Source organism: Panthera pardus, unplaced genomic scaffold (genome assembly GCF_024362965.1).
Source record: "Panthera pardus isolate Hobbes unplaced genomic scaffold, ASM2436296v1 HiC_scaffold_25, whole genome shotgun sequence".
NCBI lineage: Eukaryota > Metazoa > Chordata > Mammalia > Carnivora > Felidae > Panthera > Panthera pardus.
This window is the reverse complement of record NW_026526821.1, coordinates 95,357,550-95,383,295: the sequence shown is the minus strand read 5'-3', so window position 1 is coordinate 95,383,295 and position 25,746 is coordinate 95,357,550. Positions and strand designations below refer to the sequence as shown.

The window sequence follows — 25,746 nt, the reverse complement described above, 5'->3', positions numbered from 1 at the left end:
ACATTATGTTTCTTAAGTTTATCCCAGGGCTGAATATGGCCCAGATAAGTCTCAGACATGACACTGTCATTTTAGATTATTTGAAAGTGAATAAAAAACAAGTAGGAAAACATGAAATAAAAACCAAAACAATTTCTAGACTGTAGAGATGACGCAGAGATATCACCCTTTTACCTCCAATTTCTAAAAAAACAAAATGCACTTCTTTTATTAAGTATGCATTAAAAAAAGAAGCATTCTTCAGATGTCCAGATTATATGTGTTTATTTTGAGTTAGTGGATACAATGGCATATTAGATACCAGCACTCCAAGCTACACCTATGTATTTGCCTCTAAACCTTCACACGTCGTCAGTTTCCATTCTTCTAACATTCCACCACTGGGCCTCCTATTTCTAGCGATACCATAGTTCACATTTTTTAAAGGAAAAGAATTATCACCATATTGTGCTTCCAGTGCTCCCAGAAGGATTAGAATTGTCTCAAATGAGTGTTTATTTTCAGCAAAGGGGGAGAAATTGAAAATATGAGCACTAGTAATGGCAGTACTACGAGAGAAAGAATAGAATACAGATTAAAAGAGACATTTTGGCTGGATGAGTTAGTTTCTCCTTAGTAAAAAATCCACATAATATCATGGATGTGACTTCAAAGTTAAATTGTTCAATTTGTGGGCCACACACTTGAGCGTATTGGCTAGTACATTTTTGCACTGAAACAGAAGCAATACAAGCTTTATGTTCTACCATTACACTTCCAGATTTTTCACTTATTAAGATACCTGCCAACCTAATGATTCTTGCATGCATTAGAGTTTGCTTTTGTAGAATTAAGTTTATTATCCCCATCCCACCCACTCCCATAAACATTGCGATGCGAACTCTTTGCCCAATTTTATGAGAATGTTGCAAAGGACAGCTCTGTGCCACCTCAGGACAGGTAGTCCCTGTTCCCTCCCTGGCTACTGATGAATCAGTAGTATTGATCACGTCTTATCTTACATGCAAACAGACACTGCTCCCTTAATTACCCCATGCCAGAGGCATACGAGTCAGCAGGTATGCATACAAAAATGGGATTAAAAAGAAAAGGAAAGGGGAAAAAATGCTTTCTTTATTAAAGCCTATCGTCCTAGAATGAATCCATTGCTTTGAATTCACTTAAAGCCTGTACAGGCGAAATGTGTTTCTTCTGGGAACCTCGTCTAACTCGTGTCTGGAATTCTTCAGGTTTTTCTCTCTTCACAAGGGGCTTCTTCTCTGGAGCCTTCATCTTCCAAGACACAACTGGTGAGTTGACAGCTGCTGTCCCATAGACCTTCTGGTATTTGGTTGAGGCCACATAGGATGCTTTCACTGTGAGGACAACAGCATTCATCAGGTTTTTAGCTGCCTGGATGAGTGATGTGGCACTGTCCAGCTAAAGTGGGAGGACAAAGAAATACATCTGGGTTAGTCACAGCACATCATTCACAAGATGGCGGTGTAGCTGCACAGTTCAAACAGTGTTGTGCTTGTGCAAATATTCAATATTGACCAAAAAGAGAAAATTATTACGTGACAAAGTGAACAAGCTACAAAGAAGTCGTTCTCTTCTATACTTAATCCCAAGGTAAAAAGATTAAAAAAAGAGGGTACTCTATAAGGCACAGCTTTCTAAAACTCCAATACCTGGAAAGCCCAAGCTCTTTTTAGCATGTAAGAATCCCAATGTAACAAGTTTTCCAAAGTGGAACATCTCATGTTATTACATTAGGCTGATTGGTAACAGTGACAATTACTCAAATGTTTAAAAGGCATTTGGCAGGAACTGCAGAATAAAAGGGTATTCAGGGTCACATCTCAGTTGTATGGCTGTTCCAGTGGAAGTATCTTTTTATAGAGCATTTCTAGAGCTTGAGCTCAAGATTCGTAGGGATGCAGGCAGCTAAGCAGAGAGACATAGCCATGCTGCACTGCCTTTCCTGGGGTATTCGTTGGGCTTGAATATTTATTTAACTATTTTCAGGTCTTGAACATTCCTCCTACAAAAATAATTATGTTAGGTTCTTGTAGGTCAGAGAGCATTCAGTAAGACCCTTATAGCCACATGCTAATGAAATACTGATGCTCACTCTGTGGCAAACTATTTTAAGAACTTTGTATTTCCCCATTTAACTCACAAGCACCCTAGAGGGAGCAGTTATTGTCACTGCATTTTATGATGAGAGAGCTGGTGCATGTAGAGGTCTAAATGTTCACAAGTTTATACTTGCTTAAGTGATGAAGTCCTTAAAGACTGTACCGTAATGCCACACTGTTGGGTAGGATAACTTTTAAAATACTACAAGTCACAACTTAGAGTAGGTTTAGAAGCTCATCGTTAGACTCTAAGACCAGGTATGTTTTTATTTCACCTCTTTTCTGTCTTTAACCAGTTTGGCAGTGTGGTATATATATTGTATACAAAAGCATTCAATATCTGTTTCAACCTGCTTCACTTCCTGGACTATATATGCTGGAAAAGTTCAAAACTACATTTCCCAGACTCCCTTTCAGCCAGGATTTTACAAGTGACCTAGTAAAAGGAAAGAATTAACAGTTGGCTAAGGAAATGTATCCATTGCAGTTAAATGAAGAATTGTAAGAATGTTTCTCCTTGTTGAGATTGATGGGCTATAGCTGCATTAGCAAATAGGAGTTAGATATATACAACCTTCTCCCTGCAAGGTGATTAGCAAAGTTTTTAAGCTAAGGGACCTAACACTCTGTGGTTCCCCTATGTGATGTGACCTGCTCTCACTTTAACTTCTTGACATGTTTTGTGACCAAAGTACATCCCATGCAGTGACTGGACACATTAGAAGTTACATCTAAGGCCTCCGTGGTGCTGTTGCTCAGGCTGTTCTCTGGCCCATATATTGATTAGAGCTCAATAAATGTGATGCTAAACTTAAAATTTTTTTTTTTTTTGACAAATGAGCTCTCAGTACTCCTGCCACCAAAGAAGCTCATAAAGTCAGATCATTGGGGAAAACAATGGAAGATTCTTTCTATGCATGAATTCCTTGTAATACCATAGAGTTGAGGTCTCACTATTAAAAAAAAAACAGATTAAAGGTCATTATTACATTGACCCCACAATAATATAAAGAAACAGAGTTGTGGCTTACAGCCATGATTCAGCAAATAGATAATTGACTGCTTTGTGAATTAAATCAACCAAATGCATAAAGTAACTACTTTACCACATCTATTACACTGTACAACGTGCACATATACCAAAATGACTGCTTATCCCATAATGTTTAATTTATAGAGCACAGATTTTGAAAGCTAGCTCAGGAAAAGCAAATTCTAGATTATTCATGTTAATAGAAGAGAAGCCAAGCACGGATTAGTACAGTGATTCTCTGAGTATAATCTATGAACCAGCAGTATCAGTATCACCTGGAAACCTGTTAGGCCACTCTCAGACTTCATGAATCAAAAATGTGTGATCCAGGGGATGCTGATGCATGCTAGAGATTGAGAACCACTAGATTAATGAAACCCAAGGACTATCTGAAGGTTTATTTCATCCAGTGATTTCAGGACTTTGCTCATACACGAGTTTGGTAATACCAGGGCCAGTTACATGGCTGAATTTGACTTTTTCATCTTTTCCATTATACCCCCAGGTAGAAGTGTAAATAATGAAGAAAGAGCTAGATAGCAAATGTTGGGACAATTAGATCAGTCACAGTTTCTTTAGAAGCTAGATAACATACCCCTTGGCCAATTGGGAGTTTCCTATAAGTCTGTCAGGTTTCAAAAATGAGTAAGAGTCATTCATAAAGTGAGTTAATTCTGTTGTGTACCATGGGTAAAGAGAGGGGAGAATGGTATCAGGGACAGTTCTGTTGATTTGCTTCTGAGCAATAGAATTAGTAGAAGTAGAATAAGACAAGATGCATCTATTGCATTATTAAATGGTTCTCTGAAAGCAAATCTTGGGATAATTGAGTGGATCCAAAGAGAAGAATTACAAGTAATCTGGAAATTTTTACCACAGATTCCATTTTCAGAAAGATGGTGTCTAATTCTGCAGCAAAAATATGATAGCCTGTCTCTTCTTCAGAACCCCTTTGCTCTCCCAGCCTGATGCAGGAATCCTGTAAATAAACCTAATACATTGATTGAGAGTGAGACAGCTCTGAAATATAAAGCCAATGATTTCATTCAAGCTATCTGGTAGGGCGGATACTGATTTGTGGCAAGGGGTAAGCTAGTGAGTGAGGAACCTGGTCAGCTAAACCTGAACAAATTATACTGCTAGACAATACTCCCAACCTAAAATTATAAGAACTGTTTCTTAAAACTTGAATTCCCAAAGGATAACTTTGCCCATTCCCCTGTACCCATTTTAATGACAGATCACTGTTGGCACAATCAGAATTTGTTTTATTTAAAAATGGCTCTCCTTTATGCTTGTCCAAAATAGTACTGAGACCTGGTTTCCAACTGGCATGTTTTGTTAAAAATTCACTTTCTAAAGAAAGTACACTAAAAAGACTAAGGCTACATGGTAAGAATTTTTTAATACAAGGTTTAGGAAAACTTAGTTAATATAACTGTATTCTGTTTTGTGATTTGTACTGTAACTATGGCATTTCAAACAAGGTATGTAAATGAATATGGACAAATGAAGTCCTAACAAGCAATACTAATTGGCTACTTAGGAGGTGTCTGACCTTGCATTTGTCCTTTTAATTAAACTGCATGGTTTAAGTTCCAAAAGTCCTTGAAGTAGGAATGATAGAACGTTTAGTGAGGTAATAAAATTGCTCCTGAAGTAATGGGCAAAAAGTTGGGGTCAGGACCTCTGATTTCCTCCAAAACTTACCACCTGAACCACTATTTAATTTCCGGGTCTTGTTTTTCAGTGACTACCTTATCATTCAAAATGAACCTATCTCAATTATTAACTCTGTTTGGGTGGAAGCCTGTCCTTAAACTTGAAACCATTCTATGCAAATCAGGACTGAGTCTGGTGAGAGCCACCATTTCACTTTTGACTCTTAGTGTCACCTTGAAGCCTGAATTCTTTGTGACTAGCTCTCCTGGCCTCAGTTGTGCTCCTGCCCAGTGCTCAGCCTTTCTCAGTCCTGGCTTTTGGGCATATTCCTTGCTTGGATTCATCCTCATGGCACCAGTGACTGAAACCTGGTTCCTGCAGGTTTCTCTTATACTTGCTTAGTTTCTCCGAAGCACATTCACTACACAGTTTTAAGGCCTGGTTGTACTATTAGATGGAGCTCAGCAACTTTTGTGCTCTAAGCCTTTACCAGGGCTGATGTTCCTAGCTTTATAACAGCCTTAAAGTGGACTGGATTTCCACCGTTCCTCAAGTTAGCTAATACATTCCTTAATATGTACTGCTTAAACTCTGAGTAAAACCCAGACTTGTATCTTTTCCTGCTTGAGTCTTTTTATTCATATTGGACATTCCATTCAGTCCCTAGATCTAGTCTAGGAGAAGTGGCCTGATTTTCAGTTAATTTTAAAAATATGACTATGTGTGAGTCTCTGTCTGAGCCCCCTCAGTTTCCTTTCTTACCTGTCTCAGGGATGGTTGTGAGAGTGAATGTAATACTATTATGCCTAGTTGGGCTGCAGAGGAGCCTTACAGCTTGCCAAATATCACATTGCAGCTAGGTGGTAAAGCCAAGACATAAGCCCATACAGCCTAACTACAGAGTCCATGGCTCACCATTGCTTGATGTCACTTCCCAGAGCCATGCATGGCAGATGAAGCCACAATCTATCACATTCTATCAACCTATGCTAGAATAATTAATTCTCCCCATTTAATCTCATACGTGTCTGCTGTCCCTAACCACAGAACCAGGCTTCTCCTAATTCTGTCATTTTTTAAAAAATATCAAAGTACTATTTTAAAAACGTAACAGATGTTTCCTCACATCTTGTTCTATTACAGTCATGAAAAGCAAATAAGGGTGGGGGAGCTGTTTCATAGCCATTTCTATTGGGTTTTTCTAGCTCTTTTTCTGCCTCTGTACTAGTCTTTTCTTCTTAACCCCACTCAAATTCTAATAGATTTCTCTTTCCCTACACCATTCTCATTTTGTGATTTGAACATAGAGAAAGAGGGAAGACGTTCTTCCATTGATTGATATTTGTGTTGTCTAATTCCTTATGTCAAAGATAAAGATTGTCAGGGGCACCTGGGTGACTCATTTGGTTAAGTGTCCGACTCTATTTTGGCTCAGGTCATGATCTCACAGTTTTGTGAGTTTGAATCACATCAGGCTCCGGGCTGACAGTGCGGAGCCTGCTTGGGATGCTCTGTCTCCCTCCCTCTCTGCCTCTCCCCGACTCACCAACTCTCAAAGTAAATAAACTTAAAAAAAAAAAAAGATGAATATTTTCACGAAAAGTACTTTCAATGACGCTTAAAATTTACAGCATCATCTGTAAGAAGATTTCTAAAACCCCATGTTGTAAATTTTACACCATTTCCTGAATATGGGGGTTATACCTTGCAAGAGTTGTTCAGTTTCAAAACACATAGACTTTGACACAAATGTAACTGTGTGACTCAACCAAACTCTCCAGTGAAAGTGCATCTACATTTCTGGAAATGCTGACTTTTCATTTATTCTTTTAGTCTATTCCTCCATCCTTCTACCTGCACAGTTAGTCACCTAAGTATTTCTTTAGCTACTTACTATATATTTTGTGCCAACCACTGTGCTTGTGTTGGATATACATACACAGACACACAAACCACAAGGTTTAATGCTCTCTGATAAGTGATCTACTAGGATGTAAGGTGCTAAAGGGAGAGAGACAAAATAGGATAGGAAAATTGTCATTGTGGGGGTGATATCCTAAACTCATTTTAATGGATTAAATATGTGGCTATTGGTGACTAGATGGTTGAGTGATAAAAAAGGAAACTTTGGAATTCCTAGTTAATATACTTGGGTATATATTGACGCTCTTAACCCAGATGATAGAAATAAGAGGAAAGTGGAGGTGCTACAATATTAACTCTGGACATTCTGAATTTGAGGCATCTGTGTTACATGTCAGTGAAGTTATCAAAGGGACAGACAGTTGAAATTATGAGAATGAAACTCTGGGGGCCAGTTTTAAGAAACCACATGTTTTCTTTATATTGGTCTTCCCAGTTATTTCATGAGCAGTGCTCTGCATCCTATAGGTATTTATGTCAATTTCTGATTTATTTTCCCTTCATATTCGTTAGTTAGTGTTTTCATAAACGGAGAATAAAATGATGAATGAAATACTGAATCAATATTTTCTCTGACCAATAAGTACAATACATCCAAAATTTTTCTCAGCATTATACTTTCAGGATCAAACCTAACATCATCAAGGAATATCTTCACTATTCCCTTGACAACCAAGGCTACTTTCTGTTAATTAGCAATCCTTCACCCTTGAAAATAATGGTGAGCTTCCTGGGGCCATCCAGCAATGAAATAAATGCAATTTAGACTTAATATCTACCTTTAAAAACACATACAGCATTGTCAGAAGTCCAAAGTAATGTAAAAGAGGTGGAGGGAAACACGGTTAAATATATATGACACAGGAAATGTCTTAGGATGTTAATTTATGAGGGCCAGATATATAATTACAGAAGAAAATTAGGGTTTCACTATGTGTTCTGCATTAATCCATTTTAAGATTGTATAAAGAGATAGAAATATAGTCTGGAAACAAATCTATTTTCAAAAAATCTGATTTTTACCAAAAAATAAATAAACCATAAATGGTAATTCATGGAAATCTCCAGTACCAAGCAATCTGTCCTTGGCTTAAAAATAATGCAAATGACATGGGACTACTGGCTAAACTAAACAGAATAAAAGAAACCAAATTCATTTCAAGATAATTTTGATGTATAAAAATGAAGGAACATTACTTAATTACCTCAGAAATGCCTGGGGCAGGGAACCCAGGACCATTCGGACCTAGGCTATTTATATTTTCTCAAGTCAGATCTGATAGTGCTAATGATTTTGAGAATGCAAAAATGGTTCTGCAAATATGGATAGAGTCCATTTTAGCCTCTTGCAAGATATTTTAGTGGAAATAACATAGTATTCATATCTAAGAAGTATTTTAATGGGACTATACTATACATGATCAGGCCGGGGATAGTGTTTTGCGGGAAGAAAGTTGTAATGAGAGAACTGACAATAAATTGAAAGTAAACACTTTGAGAAAACTGGAATCATTCTACTGGAGCTGGTCATTTATTTATATTTAAACAGTTATCGCCCCAAAAGGAGTCACAAATTGCTTGCAGGAAGAAAAAAAAACAAAAAAACAAAACAAAAACCCACCTTTGCTACAAGTCTGCTTTCCTGTTAATGAATGGGAGGTTAGAAACCCAGAGTATTGGAGCCTATTATCCACCAAGAAGAACATTTCATGTTTTAAAAATCCATGAGGCTTTGAAAAGATATTTGATCTCCTTAGAAACTGTGATACATTTGAAATACCTGCCTACTTCTTCCCTGGTCTATATCAGTAACACTTTTTAAAAGGTCTAGCAAGTCCAGGGTAATAAATAACTCAAGCAAACAAAGGCAGGGTGAAAAGGTTCAGCCTAACCAAATCTTTCCCTGCTTTATGGATGTTTACACACTTGCAAATAAGACAACTCCTTTGTGGTAAACCCTCATTTCAGTGTTCTAGTCCACTCACTCTTCATCAAACAACAGTGAACTAAGTTAGCAAAACCACATTCCTTCTGGATAATATAGTGACAGTGGTGAACATAGGGCAGGAATTTGCCCCTCATCATTATGGTGGCCCTGGCAGGCATTATTAGTTAGCTGTGACACTTTGCTCCTTCAAGAGCTGCTGAGGCGCATGGAAAAAGAAACTTCTTTGCCTCCTTTCTCCAAGAGGTCACGTTTTGACAGAGTTGTTAAGAACTACTTGACACAGCTTATAACATAGTTTCATCATGTACTATATGTCTACTTCTACATTTAAATGGAATTAATACCATTTTTTGTTTCTACCAGATTGTTGACAAGTATTTTTATCTAAATGATGGTCTGTTTATTCTTGTTCCTATAGCTGATACCATAACAGGAGTGGTTTGATTAATGACATCATTAAACAGAAGACGTAAGTATTAAATGAAGTTCAAAGTATGAGGGTGATTATTTTAAATCGGGTGATAAAAATTAGCTGAATAGATTAACAAGTATGGTATTTGATGTGAAATGATCACCATTGGTATGCTGCAATAATCCTCCAAGAAAAAAGTGCACCAAACCTGGTAACATTAGAACACGTAATGATCCTTCATAAATGACAGCTACAGTACTATGGGATAACTCCTGAAGAGTTGGCTTAATCCCAGGGGTATTCCCATTTCACTGTGGTATCTTGAAGAGCAAATGTTTTACAAGTCTAAGTAGTGGATCAATCACGACGTAGAGGATAAGAGGTCTGTAATTTTTTTCTGCAGGGCTACTTGAATGATGCCAGGGAGGCAGCTGGTGCTCTCCGACTGCTGAAGGCCAGTTGTTATGAAATCTGTATGTAATGACTCAAGATTAAGTTGGCAAAGGCCTTAGGAGAAAAGCAGTGCCATCTAAGGAAAAAAAAAATCTCCATAGCACTGCTGAGAAATTTACCAATTGGCTTTCAGATAACTTTTTCAACTGGACAAATTTGTGTCTTTGTTTTTAATTCATTTAGGTAGGTAGTAGTGCTTCATAGTCAGCCAGTCCACTGATTAACTGTCTTCATTTGCATTTTTTCAATTATAGGTAAGTAAACCTTGGGGACTCCCATGAAGGCTTAATTACAGTCAACAAATTTCCTAAATATGGCTTAGAGCCATTTTTTTTTCTCACTATTAAAGGCAGAACAGGGGCACCTGGGTGGCTCAGTCGGTTGGGCGGCCGACTTCGGCTCAGGTCATGATCTCATGGTCTGTGAGTTCGAGCCCTGCGTCGGGCTCTGTGCTGACAGCTCAGAGCCTGGATTCTGTGTCTCCCTCTCTCTCTCTGACCCTCCCCCATTCATGCTCTGTCTCTCTCTATCTCAAAAATAAATAAACGTTAAAAAAAATTAAAAATAAAGGCAGAACATTTTTTTTTCCCCTCAACCCACAACAAGGCATTCTTCCTAACCTTGGAATCCCAAGGAGAAGTGGGAATATCAAGAGGTGTTGGCCCTTGGAAAGTTAGGAACACACGTCTGTTAATCAAGGACTCTGTATCTCTTTTTTCTATGTTTCTTCCTTCTCTGATACTTCAAGATTTCCTGACCCAGAGCCTTCTCTGGATTGTTGTCACATAACAAAAGAACCTTAGGCAACAGTGGTGCCAATAGATTTTTAGGCACCCACAGGACTGGGAGATATTCCTGGGTCAAAAGATCATCTTTGTGTCACATAAATATAGCACGCATTGATTGCTGATCTTATCATCTGTTATCATGAGCATGTCCTCACTACATAGTATGAACCTTGGATTGTAACTTGTCAAAGGACTAACGCTCCTTTTCACCTTCCCTGTAGGAGAGCCAGCTAGTACTACCTTTGACTGATTTCCCTAAGCATTATCATCATGACTGGGAGACATACCTAAGACAACCTATTGATACATGATGAAGACTATTTAACACCTTATGAAATGTCTCCTAGGCTCCAGCATGCAATGTGCAACAATTCAGAAAAGAATAGACAAAAGTCAAGGACCACAGATTTGGATGCTAGAAGACTGTGCTTGGTGAGTAAGCATAATCAGAAGGCCTTTGATAATTACTTTCTTTTACTTCCCTTCACATTCAACCACTAGGAGTTGTGATACATGCATTATTTATATGTCAGGGAAAGTAAACTCACGTCCAGCTCAAGACCCTCCCCTTATCATGGTGGGGGGGGGGGGGGCTTTAAAGAGCTGGTTGAAGCTTTTGTTGCTATGTAAATTGTAGATAAACAGTCTTTTTCTACAGGCGGTTTTGTTGCCTCTCCTCAAGATCCTAGACCCCTTTCCCAATATATTCTTACATATCAGGTGCAACCTCCTCTTCTCCCCTCACATTTCCATATTTTCCTCCCTTATAGTGAAGGAAAACTTAGGCTCTGGAGTTCAAACCCTACTTGGACTGATACTGGCTGTGTGATTTTGAAAGAGCTACCTAACCTAGCTCTACCTCAATCATCCTAGAAAGTGCTTGTTTCATTTTTATTTAAAGATTTTAAGTATTAAATGAGAGAATGCCCTCAGAGCTAAGTGTCTGGCAAATGGTAGGCCCATAACCAATTTTAAGCTTTTATTATTGTTGTGATCCATGTTTCCTTAAATGACTATTTGAGTCCAAAATGATCTTTTAAAATTATATTTCTTGGATTCTACTTCCTCTTCTTCACTTTCTCCTTTCAAGGTTCCCCCTGCTATCATGCATTTGGACTTTCTCCAAACCTCTTACTGAAGTTACCGCCACTTTGGCTTGCTCTCAATGCCTGTATATAAGTTTTAATGTGATAGGGAATAAAGACATGAAGAAATTCACAAGGGGAATAGAAAAGTATCAAAAGATTAGTATGTTTTCTAATACTACTAAACTCTTCAGAAGGAGGAAATTATAAATCAAGATTCAGTACAAGAAAATATGGGGGTTTTACCTATATATATGACACTCATAATGTCTAAGAACATTTTGGGCTTGATTGGGGTTGGAGAAAGACTGAAAGAAGAAAAGAAAATGGCTATAGTTAGAGATATAGAGAAGGTAATCTAGTCTATGAAAGTGATATTTACACCTCTAATTTGAGAGGCAACAAAAGAAATAGTATGAAATATTTTCACAACCACTTACAGGGCCTAAAATTCAGGCTCCCAATTTCGGTCAAAATTTCTTTCACCAAAAGTGGTACCCCTTTCACTAAAATCAAAGGCACCAGAAATAACAAGTATTGGTTGGAATGCAAGCTGGTACAGCCACTGTGGAAAACAGTATGGAGGTTTCTCAAAAACTTAAATTACAATATCCAGTAATTCCACTATTGGGTATTAACCCAAATGAAACAAGGACACTAATTTAAAAAGATACATGGACTACTCTGCTTATTTGAGCATTGTTTATAATAGCCAAGGCATGCAAGCAACCCCAGTGCCCATCAATAGATGCAGTTTATATATACATGCACACAATAGAATATTAGTCATCTATATAAAAAGAGTAAAATCTTACCATTTACAACATAGATTGACCTACAGAATATGAAAGACAAATACCATATGATGTCACTCATAAATAGAACTTAAGACACAAAACAAGGCAAACAGAGAACAAACTAGTGAGTGCCAGAGGAGAGGTGAATGGAAGGCTAAGTGAAATAGATGAAGAGGACTGAGGTGGACATTTATCATGGGGAGTCCTGATAAATATATAGAATTATTGAACCATTATACACCACAAAATAATGACACTGTTAATTATATTGAATACACAAAATTCTAGCATGTAACAGTTACACAAAAGGAGCCCCTTTTGGCCTAGGAAGGCCCATCAGACACTGAAGATCAACCTCCTAAGCCTGGTGCTTAATCTCCATCAAAACATGAACAACTGGGTTCCCTAGACTGGTTTTCTAAAGTTTTAAATGTTTCCCCACAAAATGATCTCTCTTTAATTTTTAGCCCACTGGATGTAGGACCTGCCATCTCTACTTAAGACTGACCTATCTTGTCATCTAAATCCAGCAAAAGACTCACAGTTTTGGATCTATATATTCTTTAGGGGTACTGTCAAGTCCTATCCAACAAGCTTCCAATACTGTTGCTACCTTTCACTGGACTGTGCTCGTATTTATCAAGGAAGTAAGTTACCAAAGGGTAGAATTTAAGAATAGATCTTCCTTTGAAAAAAATCTGGGGTGATTAGAAGTCAGAATCTAAGGGAAGTACAGTTCCTGAGCTGTGGTCTGGGAAGGCCAGGAGTAGGACAGGTGAAAAACACAGTGGAGAACCTCAAGAAAAGCTCTACTTCTCAATGCTCCAAGTCTCTTCCAAAACCAATAATGCAAGGATGGTTGATGTTTATCATACTTGCTACCATTTCTTCCTTCACTGGTACATTTAGTAGGCATGGCCAGTAAACAATAGCCCTTTGTCTTAGACATGATCTCAGAATTCTCAAAACACAGCCCAATCACTAGCAATTCATGAGAGTTACCAAACAAGATAAAACCCATTTAAAGAACAGGGCATAACTAGAATAAAACTTAGGAGAAAAACATTTTATGAGTAAAAGCAAACATATAGTAAAGGCCGCATGAAGGCTAAAGAACAAAAGTAGTAAACTCAATTATATCTAAAAAAATGAGTTAAGGCGATTCACAAAAAGATGTAGAATATGACAATATGGAAGGGGGACTCAAAACAGGTTTTTTTTTTTTTAGAATGTGTTTGAACTGGAGTGACTATCAACTTAATATGGGCCACTATATAGTTCATATGTTCTATATTAACCTCATGGTAAAAGCCTATAATACACAAAAAATAGTCAAGCATAAAACTAGAGAAATTCTAGGAAGGAAAGAAAGGAATATAGAACTTCAAAAACAGTGAACAAAATGGCAATAAGTAGAAACCTATCAATAATTAAATGTAAATGGTCTATGGGCACCTGGGTGGCTCATGAAGTTAAGTGTCCAATTCTTGGCTTGGGATCAGGTCATGATCTCACATTTTGTGAGTTCGAGGCCAGCACTGGGCCCTAGACTGATAGTTTCTCTCTCTCTCTCTGTCTCAAAATAAACAAACATTAAAAAAATAAATGTAAGTGGACTAAACTGTCCAAAAGACATAAGGTGATGGAATGTACAAAAAAAAAATAACAGTACTCATCTATATGTTGCCTAGAGACACTGACTTCAGACCTAAAGACACACATAGAATTTAAATAAAGAGAAGGAAAAAGTCTCTACAAGAGACTACAAATATCTATGCAACCAACATTGGAGCACCTAAATATATAAGGCAAATATTAACAGATATAAAGGGAGAAATGGACAGTAATAGAATAATAAGGAATTTAAACAGCCCACTTATATCAATGGATAGATCATCCAGGCAGAAAGTCAAGAGGGAAACAGTGTCTTTGAATAACACACTGCACCAGCTTAATTTAATAAATGTGTACAGAACATTCCACCCAAAAACTATTCTCCAGGTTATATAACCTATTATTCCCTAAAGCAAGTCTCAATAAATTCAAAAAGACAGGAATCATATCCTGCATCTTAGCCAACTACAATGGTATGAAACTAGAAATCAATTACAAGAAAAAAACATGGAAAAAACACAAACCTTTGGAGGCTAAACATCACTAACAGTCAACATGCTGACAAAGATATTAATAATGAAATTTAAAAATGGAGAAAAATTAAAACAGTCCAAAAATCACTGGGACACAGCAAAAGCCATTGTAAGAGTAAATTTATACAATCTAGGACTACCTCAAGAAACAGGAGCAATCTTAAATAATCTTATACCTGCAGGAACTAGAAAAAGCAGAATAAAAGTACAAAGTTAGTATACAGAGGGAAATAAAGATCATAACCCAGAAATAAGTGAAATAGAGACTAAATAACCAAAGAAAAAAATCAATGAAATCAAAAGTTGTTTTTTGAAAAGATAAACAGAATTGATTAACCATTAGAAAGTCTCATTAAGAAAGAGAATTAACCACCAACACCACAGAAATAAAATGATTGTATAAGACAGCTACAAAACATTAGAAGAAATGGATAAATTCCTAGAAACATAATTTTCCAAAACTGAGCCAAGAGGAAGTAGGTAATCTGAACAGTAATGAGATTGTATTAACAGTCAAAAAACTCCCAAAGAACAGAAGTCCAGGACCAGATGGTTTCACAGGTGAATTCCGCCAAAAATTTAAAGTAAAATGTTAATACCCATTCTCCTCAAACTATTCTAAAAAAATAGGATAGGGAAGAAAGTTTCCAAATTCATTCTGCAAGGCCAGAATTATGGCACCAAAACCAAAGACACTATAAAACAAAACAACAAAAAACTACAGCCTGATGACCATAGATCCAAAAATCCTCAACAAAGTGTTAGTAAATTACATTTACCAATACATTACAAGTATCATTCACCACAATGAATTGGATTTATGCTGGCAGTGCAAGGATAGTTTAATATCCATAGATCAGCATGATACATCACACTAACAAAACAAAGAATAAAAATTAAATAATCTCAATAGATGCAGAAAAAGTGTTTGACAAAATTCAACATTCATTCATAATAAAAACTCTCAACAAAGTAAGTAGGTTTAGTGGAAACATTTCTGAACATAATAAAGGTCATACATGACAAACTCACACCTAACATCATACTCAATGGTGAAAAACTAAGAGCTTTTCATCTACTGTCAGGAAAACAACAAGGGTGTCAAATCTTGCCATTTTTATTCAACATACTACTCCAAGTTCTAGCCACAGCTATTAGACAACAAAAATAAAAGCCATCCAAATTGGTAAGGAAGTGAAACTGTCACTATTTATATAGGAGATAATATTAAATGTAGAAAACACTAGATTTCACCAAAAAATTATTAGAATAAATTATTTCAGCAAGGTCACAGGGTACAAAAGTCATTTATAATAATCTGTTGCATTTCTATACGCTAATAACAGAGTAGCAGAAAGAGAATTAAGAAAATCTTTCCTTTTACAATTGTACCAAAAAGAATATAATTAGAAATTAACTTAACCAAGGAAGTAAAAGACCTGTATACTGAAAACTATAAAACATTAATGAAAGAAATAGAAGATGGCACATACAGATGTAAAGATATATCATGCTCATGTATCAGAAGAATATTGCTAAAATGTCCCTACTACTCAAATCTACAGAGTCAATGTAATACTTATCAAAGTACCAACAGCATTTTTCACAGAACTAGAACAAGGGATCCTAAAATTTGTATGGAACTACAAAAGACCCTGAACCGCCAAAGCAATCTTGAGAACGGACAAAGCTGGAGGTGTCACAATCCAAGACTTCAAAGTATACTACAAAGCTGTAGTAATCAAAACAGTATGGTACTGGCACAAAAACAGATCAGTGGAAGAAAAACAGAGTCCAGAAATAAATCCACAGTTATATGGTCAATTAATGACAAAGAGGGCGAGAACATGTTAGGGAATATATTGGAGAAAAGACAATCTCTTCAATAAATGGTACTGGGAGAAATGAACAGCTATACACAGAAGAAGGAAACTGGACAACTTTCCTACACCATACACAAAGTCCTGGAAGAAAGCATAGGCAGTAATCTCTTTGACATGGCCTTAGCAACATTTTTCTCGCTATGTCTCCTCAGGCAAAAACAAACAAACAACAACAACAACAAAAAGGCAAAAATAAACTATTGAGACTATACCAAAATAGAAAGCTTTTGCACAGCAAAGGAAACTATAAAAAAAAGGCAACCTACTGAATTAGAGAAGTTATTTGCAAATATATATTTCCAATATGAACACCTTATCAGATATAGTACTTACACAACTCCACACCAAAAAAAAAAACAAAAAACAAAAAAACAATTTGACTTAAAAATGAACAGAGGATCTAAATAGACATTTTTCCATATAAGACCTACAGATGGCCAACAGATATGAAAAGACGCTCAGTGTCACTTATTATCAGGGAAATGCCAATCAAAACAACAATGAGGCATTAGCTTACACATGTCAGAATAGCAAAGTGACAAGAAGTAAATATTGGCAAGGATGTGGAGAAAAGGGAACCTTCATGCACTGTTGGTAGAAATGTAAATCAGTGCAGCCAATACATAAAACAGTATGGCGACTCCTCAAAAAATTAAAAATAGAAATACTACATGACCTAGTAATTCCACTACAGGGCATTTATCAGCCCCCCAAAACTAAACCAGTAATTCAAAAAGATATATGCACCCATAGGTTTATCATAGCATTATCTACGGTAGAAGTAAGATATGAAGCAACCCATGGATGGATGAAGATGTGGTATGATACATACAATGGAATATTATTCAGCCATAACAATGAATGAGATTTTGCCACTTGCAACAACATGCATGGACCTGGAGAGTATTAGGTTAAGTGAAATAAGTTGGATAAGGACAAATACAATATAATTTCACTCATATGTGGACTCTGAAACCCCAAACAAATGAACAAACAAATAAAGCAGGAATAGACCCATAAATACAGAGAAAAACCTGGAAGTTGCCTGAGGGAAGGACTGGGAGGGGAATGGGAAAAATGGATGAAAGAGAGTGGGAGGTACAGGTTTCTAGTTATGGAATAAGTGAGTCATGGGGCTGAAAGGTACAGCATAGGAAATATAGTCGATCGTATTGTAATACCATTTTTGTATGATGACAGATGGTGGCTATCCTTGTAAGCATAGTGTAACAGAGTTCTCCAATCACTAAGTTGTACACCTGAAACTCATATAACTTTGTGTGTTGACTATACATCAATTGAAATAAATGTTTGAGAAAACAGATTAAACACACTATATACATGATGGGCCATCTAAACCCCTCCCCCTATAAAAGGCTATGCTGTAAGAGTAGCATATTAATATCATTTCTCCGTCATTATCATAAATTGTCCTCATAATTCATAAAGAACGGTATCTTAAATATAATGCAGAAAACTTTTAGACACATATGTAACTGGGTAAAATAATTCACTGTATTAACCTAAAATTAACTCTTCTTTCATTAGAGAAATGAGAATTACAACAAGAAGAAATGGATATCACTATTCAAGGATTCATAAGAGGTCTTCAGTATATTGCATAGTAAAACCAGTAATTTTAATTAACCTCATTTTAAATTAGAGCAGTTAATACATAGCCTTTTTTTTTTATATAATTGAATACATTTTTCTGCCTACTTTAAAACATTTGTTGAGTAGACATAGAATAATACCCTCCAAATCTTTTGCTTTCTTCCTGGTCACTTCTTTTCCCATTGTGAGATGTAACCCATTACCAATTTTCTCACGTATTCGAGTAATTTCCAAGCACTCATAGTGTAGCCTGTCACAGATTCAGGTGGAGGTTTCCTATCTTTAGTTCAGAGCACAACTCAATTAGTTGTAACCATTGAGTCTTTAACTTCCACCTAGATACTACTTCAGGTTCTTGCAAGACTTGTTACTTTAACGAAGATTCTAAGCTGATCTTATTGACTCTTCCCAACATTCCAGAGATAGAAAGGTTCTATGATTAACCCCACCTCTCCCTAAAACCTGCTCCTCCTATAGTCATTGGCAACACAGTTTTCCAACTGTTTAGGTTAAAAACCCAGAATTTTGTGTTATACATCTTGTTCTCTCAGACCTAGCCTCCAATCTGCCATTATATCTTGTCAACAGTTTTTGAACTATACCCATTGTTTGACCTCACCTTCTCTACTGTTACTACATTGGCCCAGTCATCAAAATCTCTTCCTGGATTGTTGTACTATCTTCCTCTAATTTCCTTGCTCCTCATCCCTTTTTACCTTCTTTAGTCTATTCTTAAACAAAAGCCGGATTCATCCTATTAAATGACCTCAAATAATGTCATTTTTCTGTTTAACATTGTCCCGTAGTCTCCCATCTCAGTATGAGTAAAATCAAAAGCTGTAAACATGCCTTGCCTATTGCTTGGACACACCAGTCTTGCCTATACATTAAGAACTTTGTGCTTATTACTGCCTCTGCCTAGAATGCTGTTCCCACAGAAACTGTAAGGCTTGGTCCCTCATCCCCATCAGATCTTCAGTGAAATACCAACATCTTACTGAAAACCTTCCTTTTCACATTATGACTCCATTCCCACCCTACCTCCCTAATTTGCTATTCTTGCCTTGTTTTATTATTTTTTTCATACAGTCATCACCAAGTCAAACAAATGTTTTCTTCTGGGTTTACTTTTCCCCATTCCCTGCTATATCCTGAACACCTACAACTGTCTGGAAAATTGGTATTCCATAAATATTTGCTACATATTATTGAAAATTGCAAATTTTTGGATGAGGAAATAAGAGATGACAAAGCTTGTCCAAAGACAAACTTGGGATCAATGTCTAGCATAGTGCCCAACTCTCCATGCTTCTACCTATTCATTCTTCCATGGAAGAGTACTCAATTAATGATAGTGGCAGGAGAGTGGAATTTAGCCACATAATAGAGAAAATAAATGTTAGCCAAACTGCTCCACAAATCTTATGACCTCTTCCTTTTACTGTGCTTCATGGGTACAGTTAGCATCATCCTTTGCTCAGAAAACATCCACAATTTAAATCTTTGTGTTTATTGCTTTCTATGTATAAAGTACTGAGTTTTCATTATTAAAGATCATCTCCCTCATTAATAGTACCAGCATCTGTGAGGCATGAGTTGTGTTTGCTAGGTATAGTGCTGGTGTCTTAACACATGATCCCAAATTTTTGAAAGAAATATAAGGTAGATACCACCATCCATTCTTTACATATGAAAAAAAATACAGATTTTTTTGTGTGAACTTGAGTTCAAAAAATTCACATCTGGTAAAAATGGGGTTCAGTCCATGTGACAAATAATATCCAGTCTTCTTTGACCAGGCAAATCTACCATAGTGCTTTGCTGCTCTGAACTCTATTCCTGGCTATTGGTGCCATTTATCTAGGGCTAAGCATGAGTTAGATGTATTCTTCCAAATTTTCACAAGTATGAGTCACATGACCAAGCAGTAATGAGGTGAATTTTCCTAAGCCACAAAGGGGAAAAAAAAGTCACACTAACGTTCAATCTTGCAATCATGATTCACATGAGATATGAGCAAGGTAAGAAGCAGAGATATCATCTACTACTCAGTTTCTTGCCTGCAATTAAAGTCATCTACATGTTCAAAAACAACTTGATTAAATACAACCTAGAATTTGGGGTGCCTGGGTGGCTCAGTAGTTGAGCAAACGACTCTTTATTTTGGCTCAGGACACAATCTCATGGTTTATGAGTTCCAGCCCCACATTGGGCTCCGTGCTGAAAGTGCAGAACCTGCTTGGGATCCTCTCTCTCTCTGCCCCTCCTCTGCTTACTCTCTCTCTCAAAAAATGAATAAACAAACTTAAAAATATATAAGCTATAATTCTTCTTTTCTCTAGCTACCATAGATAGCATTTGCTATTTATTCACATATCATTAAAAACCTTTATTCAAAATTTCAACAACTTAGCTTTTTACTCTACTATATAATGGACACCATGATATGACGTCAGGCTGACTGACATAAATTTTAAGAACCCAGTATGTATTGGCTGTTACCATCATCTATATCATCTGCCACAGACTATTTCCTAGATCTCTTGTTAAATGACTAGTTCAACTACTAGGACCAGCAACATCTTTACCCTGAATAAAGCATAAGACTGCCCATCAGAGAAAACTGGCTCTAACCTTGCTTGTATCAGCTACTGACTGTGAAAGTTTTAGACACTATAGTAACTTTCAGCTGTAAAATGGGGTTAATAATACTGATCCACTTTCACCAGCCATTGAGGTCCAAGTGAGAAAGTAAACTTAAAACTCTTTCATAAATTTTTAAAATGTCGCTGTAAAGTATTATTACATAACTTGTACATACCTTTGGGGAATCCTTTTAGAGTCTTTATCATCATTTATTGGATCACGTGTACAACTTAGGCCTAATGAACTCTGCACAGATAAGGATATCCCAATGAATGCCCAGGGTAGTGTGAGAGCACCATAAGGCCAAGCAAGACAAGAACAAGGTACTTTCAAAAGGAGGTAAGCTTTCTTCTTCCACCCCGCAGTGGACATTGCTAGGGCTAAAGTATGGGTGGGACAGCCTCGTTAGTTACAATCTCATTTTTCCCACTTATGGTGAATAGTCAGGAAATAAGATTCTCAAAAGAAATAAAACACAGGAAGCTTCTGTTTGGGATTTCAAAACTGGCTGTGGAGTGCAGTCCAAAAAAAGATACAGATCAACCAAAAACAAAGGTAAACCATTCTTGCAGTAGGAACTGCCAACTCATTCATAGAGCTGTCCTTAGTGATTCCAGCTCAAATTTGGTTACATTTACATATAACTAGTTACTTATTTGCTGCTTTGTCTTCAAAGGCTTTGTATGAATGTAAAGGTCTTATTTCTGAAGCTAAACTTCTGGATAAATATAAAAAAGTACTTTCTGGCTCTTTACTGGTATGCCCTCCACAGATGCTAGCTCTACATAAGCCATACTGGGATTTGGTACACATATCCCAGTGTTTAGTCAGTTGATTGAGATGCATTCTTAGATCAGGATGGCTCTCAAATTGACGTATAAGACCAGCCTGTGATCAAAGTTGATTAATGCTTTCCTTTATTGGGTTAATATACTCTGGATTTTTTCCATATTCAAAACATATTGAGCATCCCAACCAATTAGAATTTTCCCATATGTTGTACCACTTAATCCTCACACATACACAAAAATAAAGTATTACTTTATCCTTATTATTCAACAGATGAGGGAACTGAGGCTTAACTTGGTAGCTAATAAGACAGTTACCAGTAATACAAGTGTGTGACTTCTATTTACAGGGTATTTAGGAATCTACTGCAGCTCCAACTGCTTTTGAATAAAATAAGAATAAAGGGCATTTAAGGTAGTTCCCCTGAGAAGCCAGGATGCCTCCCCTTACATGTGCCTGCCAGGGTTTGGCCTGGTTTAGAACCTTATCATCTGTTTCTCCTGGAGTGACTGTACTTTAGGGGAAATGCAGCAAAAGCACCAGAGGGTTCTCTTCAATCTAAACCTGAAAATAATATTTCTTTGGTTAACAAAGAGACTCTATGCATGGACAACATATTGTAGGTTTCCTTGCAAAAGGTTGAACTATGTGAAAAAAACTTTCAAAACCACAGATTAAAGGACAAAGTATCCTCAAAAGACTGGAAATGCATAACAGTGTTGCCAAAAAATCATAGAAAAATATTAGTAGTTCCTTTGAAAGAAAGCATCGAATCTATGAAATTGGAAAACTTCTTTGAAAAAAAAAAAAAAAAAAGGACTCCACGAACTTTCATGAAAATGACAACTTTCAACCAGTGAACAAAGATAAACATTAAAGGGTTAGAGAGAGTATGATACAGTATCTTGCCCCTACTAAAAATCATACTCAATATTAAGATGAAAGCTTGCTCAAGGCACAATCCCTATCTTGGAGTCCCTGTGAATCTAGCCTTTGACAAAGTTAAATCACCTCCGTATTTATTATAAGATGTAAAGGCTACCTCATTATCTCTTTACCCGATATACTAAAAATGCCTAGGCAAATTCTTCAAATGTACTATGGCTACATCTTTGAAAGAAAGAGTGATCTCTGTTATATCTGGAGTCACCACCTGTTAGAACTCTCTAAACTTCTTTTAAAGAAATTAATGCTTAGCTATGAAACAATCAATTTCTGCCTACAACTTGCTTGGTTTCAAGGGCTCACCCATTAATTTCAGCATTTCCAGAATTATTCATTGCTAATATTATCTCAAAAACAACTGCATAAGTAATTTGAATTTCAAAGAGACCATTGGCCTGATGTACTTCTTAATATTATTTTGTTAAGGAAAAATACTATTGCTTAGCTTTTTTCATATATAAAAAATGTAGTTGTTTGTTATATAAGGATTAGACAATATACAAAGGATGGCTAAATATATAATGATATATGAAAAGGACTTTTTTTAAAAGTGCTATAAAAACAGTTGAATTATTTTAACCTCAATAACCTTGTCTATAAAATGCAAGAAACTGAAGAAATTTTACCTGTTTAAAACTTTCTTTCAAGCAACATTCTCACCAAAATCCTTAATTGCCTTTGAGAGTAGTAATGCCTATGTCTCTAAGACAGGAAAATATTTGGGGTAGACAAGAAGAGAGGTGGATGGAGACCTTTAAAAGGTATATGAAGGCTATGGCCTAAGGACTGTGATGGGTTCTCAGGAGTCTTGCCTCTAGGAAAGTGCATATCCAAACCCTGCTGCCATGTGGGGGATGGGCATTTGGCATATGAGTCTGGAACCATTTTATCTGTCATCTTCCACCCTTCCAGAAGGAAGAAATAAAAAAGCTCCATTTCAAATAATATGTATATTATAGGTAAAAGGTCAAGATTGACCAGAACTATAGGTATTCAGGGGCAATTTTGCCCCTGTACCCTATAGGATACATTTGGCAATGTCTGGAGACCTTTGTCACTACTGGGGAAGGAAAGTTGCTATAAGCATCTATTGAGGAGATGCCAGAGATGTTAATAAATACCCTACAATGGACAACCACAACAAGCCCCCTACAAGTAGGAATTATCCAAGCTAGGGTAGACTAAAATAGCCTAATGGAGCAAGCCAAAAGGCTTTCCAGGAAAGGGTCCAAACTGACTTCCAATACTGGGAAGCTTTCACCACAGTGTATAAGACTCTCTTCCCTGTACTTTCTAGACCAATTTTTTCCCCCTAAGTGTGATCCATAAGTTCTCTGCATCAAAAACATCTCAGATGTGGTTTCAGAACAGTGGAGTAAGAACCCAGAATTCTCAGCAGAAATTTATTTGCTACCCATGTGATTCCTCTACAGATTGTAACTTGAGAATCACTACTTCATTTCTCTGTTGAGGTCATTCTCTTCTGCGTTGTCCATTATCACCTCTCTGTAAGTGATTCCTCTATGACAGACCTTGGCTGGTTGTTCACTACTACACATCCAATGGCTTAATTGGAGTAGACATGGTGAAATAAAACAAAAGGCACTTATGTCATCAAAAAGACTATCATCTTTTAGAAGAAACAAGATAAGGAAAAATAAAATTAGCTACCCATTTATTTAGCACTTGTCTATTCTGTACGCTGTGCTAAGTGTGTGCCACATATTAACAATTCAATTCTAATAACACAATAAAGTAGATACTAATATTTTCACTTTGCAGCTAAGAAAAATGGAGCTCAGTGAAATCAAACCACTTGCCCAAGGTCACAGCAACTACTAGAAGTCAGAATTATACTTGTGTTCTATTTAGTGGAGGGTATACATGGGCAAGAACTGCTACTCCATGCATATCGCTCCTGATTTTTCAGACTCCTCATATGCTGTAAACAGAAATTGTTGGGGTAGGAGAATAGATGTGCCTAGGATATCCCTTTAATTTAAAGAGTGCCAACAGCTAGGAAGCACACTATTTCACCCTGTCACTTCTTCTGTCTATGGAAAACGGAAAGAGGGAACACGAGCAGTCACCTTGGATCAAAAGATGAACTTGAGAGGGGTGCCTGTGTAGCTCGGTTGGGTAACCGACTTCAGCTCAGGTCATGATCTCGAGTTTATGAGTTCGAGCCCTTCGTCAGGCTCTGTGCTGACAGCTCAGAGCCTGGAGCCTGCTTCGGATTCTGTGTCTCCTCCTCTCTCTACCCCTCCCCTGCTCACACCCTGTGTCTGTCTCTCAATAATAAATAAACGTTAAAAAAATAAAGATGAACTTGAGAATAGAGGCCCACACTAAGTAGAGGGGACCATAAATCAGAAGGACTCTGGGTGTCTGATGATTCTGAGTTCATTATGTAGGCCCTGAACTACATACATATAGACTTACTCTATGTGATAGAAAAATAACTGTATTTGGATGTTTTAGCATATGGAGCTGAATCTATATCTAATTAAATTATGTGAAAGGTTTTGTTTAAAATGTTAATACTATTATTGGGAATTAATAATTTAGGATAGTTAATTAAAGGACAATATTTCACATCTAGATGTAATTAACATTTTAATGTATCATAACCTTCATGTGGGAAAGCAAATGAAACCAACTCTGTCACTGTGGCCCCTTTTAAATTCCTTTTTGAAATAAATTACTAATTTGACTAATTCAGCTATTTTGAAAGAAATTCTGTATATTTCTATACCATAATCTTTAAAAAGTCTACATAATATACTAGAAAAATTTTTTAAATGACAAAGGAATTAATTAAACTAGAAAAAAATAGTAAGCTAATGTATTAAGCACACATTTATATGCTTATTATGCAACAAACGGAAAAATTTAACACTCAGACACATTTCCTACCCTTATGGAGCTCACAGAGTAGTTAGAAGACATATAATTAAATAAGTTCTTACATTGCAGTGCCCTACTAGGAATGAAAGAAAACAACACATCATGCTGTGGGAGAATGTCAAGGAAGGCTTCTTAGGAAAATCATGCTATGTCATAGCAGCACCTGGATGGCTCAGTATGTTAAGAATCTGACTTTGGCTCAGGTCATGAGCTCATGGTCCATGAGTTTGGACCTGCATCCGGCTCTGTGCTGACAGCTCAGAGCCTGGAGTCTGTTTCAGATTCTGTGTCTCCCTTTCTCTCTGCACCTTCCCTGCTCATGCTCTGTTTCTCTCTCTCAAAATTAAACATTAAAAAATGTATAAATAAATAAATAAACATTAAAAAAAATAGAAGCACCACAGTATGTCAGTCACTAACTTTGTGACTTCCAGGAAGTTACTTCAATTCTCTGAACCTCATTTTCCTAATATTTTTAATGGGGAGGACAATGTTTCCTCCACAAGGTAACTGTTAAAACACATTGCATAGTGCATTTAAAATACTTAGCACAGTGCCTGGAAATACTGAGCCCTCACTGCATCTTAGCTAGTA

The 25,746-nt window shown here is 36.7% G+C and overlaps 1 protein-coding gene across 5 annotated transcripts in view; it reads right to left on the bottom strand.

Annotated features, from left to right (window-relative positions):
• Nucleotides 1–247: 247 nt before the first annotated feature.
• Nucleotides 248–25,746, bottom strand: part of CTNNA2 (catenin alpha 2) — a 1,099,255-nt gene continuing 1,073,756 nt past the window's right edge. For 3 of the 5 annotated variants that reach the window (XM_019443126.2, XM_019443137.2, XM_053890877.1), the window contains 2 exons: nt 4,028–4,144; nt 248–1,419 (listed from right to left, as the gene is read on the bottom strand). In XM_019443126.2, coding sequence (XP_019298671.1) covers nt 1,132–1,419; nt 4,028–4,144 — 405 coding nt within the window. In that variant the 3' untranslated portion in view covers nt 248–1,131. The remainder of the gene's footprint in view (nt 1,420–4,027; nt 4,145–25,746) is intronic. The other 2 variants (XM_019443134.2, XM_019443142.2) reach the window with 1 other exon arrangement.